The sequence below is a fragment of the Rhagoletis zephyria genome, unplaced genomic scaffold (assembly GCF_001687245.7).
Source record: "Rhagoletis zephyria isolate East Lansing unplaced genomic scaffold, Rhagoletis_zephyria_1.1 Rzeph_scaffold_03178, whole genome shotgun sequence".
Classification (NCBI taxonomy): Eukaryota; Metazoa; Arthropoda; class Insecta; order Diptera; family Tephritidae; genus Rhagoletis; species Rhagoletis zephyria.
In genome coordinates, this window is record NW_016160261.1 from 61,921 (window position 1) to 63,942 (window position 2,022).

Sequence of the window (2,022 nt, forward strand, 5' to 3'; positions counted from 1 at the left end):
TTACCATCTAGCGGAAGGTTTCGGAAGGGTGAAAAAACATATATTTAATACTTGCGCCGGGTATTTAATGTTCGGCTCCGCCCGAACTTAGACTTTCTTACTTGTTAAATATACATATTAATCGTTCAATATCTATTGCATAAAGCTATACTTTATAGTCATTGGGATTAAACTCTTCTTTGGTTGAGCATAAGAATGGATAGCGTGGATTCATACCAGTTCTACAGTGGGAGCCTGGATATGGGCCAGAACGGAATATGGGCTTGTAGCAGAATAAGCGACGGGCATAGTTGCATGTGAAGAGCACATTAAATCCATAATCGGTTTCATATAGGGAAGCGGCACAACCAACGCGATTATTGCGATCCATTACCATTTTACCAAAGTGTAAAATTAATTTGCTAGAAATATTAGAAACCGTTTTTTTACACAAAAAAAAAACTTACTCAAAGAAAAGACAAAATAAATTTCAAAGGAGGAGCATTCACTTACTATTGCGGTGGATGATACGAATCTATTTCCGCCTGTGTACAATCGTGATATTGCTCATACCAGTAAACACGTATATGTTCCTTAATATCATCGTAAATTTTGGTGCGATTGAATCTCGATTTCGTATAGAACAACCAACCGATATTTTGATCGAGCGTATTATAGCGCGCAGTGGTGAAACATTTCTGATCCTCATATATTATGCCACACTGTTTCACGTTAAATTCGGCAAAGTATGACAACTCATCATCCCATTCCAAAGTGGCCATAGCAGCAGCTGGCTCGAAAACAAGTCCCTTCGCCACTTCGTTGCGATATTTATTATGCTCACCCAGAAAAAGTTGTTGAAACTCCTCCGTAATCGGCAACATTTCAGCATTGGATGGGCAACCTGCGGCGAAGGCCTGTCATACCTTTTTTTATTTTTGGTAAATTTTGAAAAAAATCAATGCTTACCCCGGTATGGTTACAGGCCAAGACGTGTTTCTCGGCACGGCCACTACACATGTAAGCTGCGCTACAATAGTCCACATCGCCGACGGCGGCATCCACAGCTGCAGTGTAAAGCAGGGCAAAAATTGATAAATATGTAATCAGCATATTTACTTCTACTTTCGTAAACATTCTACTAAGTAGTTATAGATTTAAAACGGTTTTGTCTCTGCAAAATATAAACTCAGCTTTATATAGCGCTGATTAGATGGCTAGAAAAAATCCCCAACACAACTGTCCTAATAAAAGCAAATTAATTAATTTTCGAACCAGACATGAGCAAATCTCACGAGTTGTTATTTTTTTCGACAAAAACGCGTTTTTGATCGAAAATGGTTGTTAGAAAATGCACTATCTTTAGTTCAAAGAACAAAAAAAGTAAATACATATTACTTTCTTCATGTATATAACAATTTAAGTATGAATTTCGAATGTACCAATAAAAATTGTAAAAATGCAATTTTAGTTTCTCAAATCATAGCCATCCTTTACTCAATGTAATTTTTTTCATTTGCTGGCACACTACATAGTTTTATGACACTAGATTTGTTCATTTTGGCAACAAGACCGTTTCCACCAAATAATATTTTGAGGCATCTTAAATTATTACTATTAAAAAATCTTAAAATTTCAAAAATTACAAAACGGCTGCGTTAAATACATATAATGCATGGTGGCACAGTCTTGAAACTTCACAGATATCTTGTATTTATGTCAGCGTCCATTGCCTCTAATATGAACAATTTATTTGAAAACTTCCCAAAGTTATTAAAAAAAAAAAAACAATTATGATTGTCGCAAGCAAAAATGAGTAGTTTCGGTAGTTTTTCGCCTAAGTAAACGCTTTAAGGTAAAAATTGATCAAATGATTGATATACATTTTTTTATATTTGTTTCTGGAACTCCATTGATACATATATATTTACATTAATAAGAGAAATACTTTAGCGTTTTTTTTTTCTGTGGAGATAAAGGGAGTGACACTAAAACAAGTAATTTTTAGCAAAAAAACGGCTTAAAAAAAATATATATATATAT

The 2,022-nt window shown here is 34.4% G+C and overlaps 1 protein-coding gene across 1 annotated transcript in view; it reads right to left on the bottom strand.

Moving 5' to 3' along the window:
• Window positions 1-377: 377 nt before the first annotated feature.
• Window positions 378-2,022, bottom strand: part of Muc96D (Mucin 96D) — a gene marked incomplete at its 5' end in the record, with an annotated part of 5,165 nt that continues 3,520 nt past the window's right edge. The window contains 2 exons of the mRNA XM_017623419.1: window positions 378-401; window positions 493-545. Coding sequence (XP_017478908.1) covers window positions 378-401; window positions 493-545 — 77 coding nt within the window. The remainder of the gene's footprint in view (window positions 402-492; window positions 546-2,022) is intronic.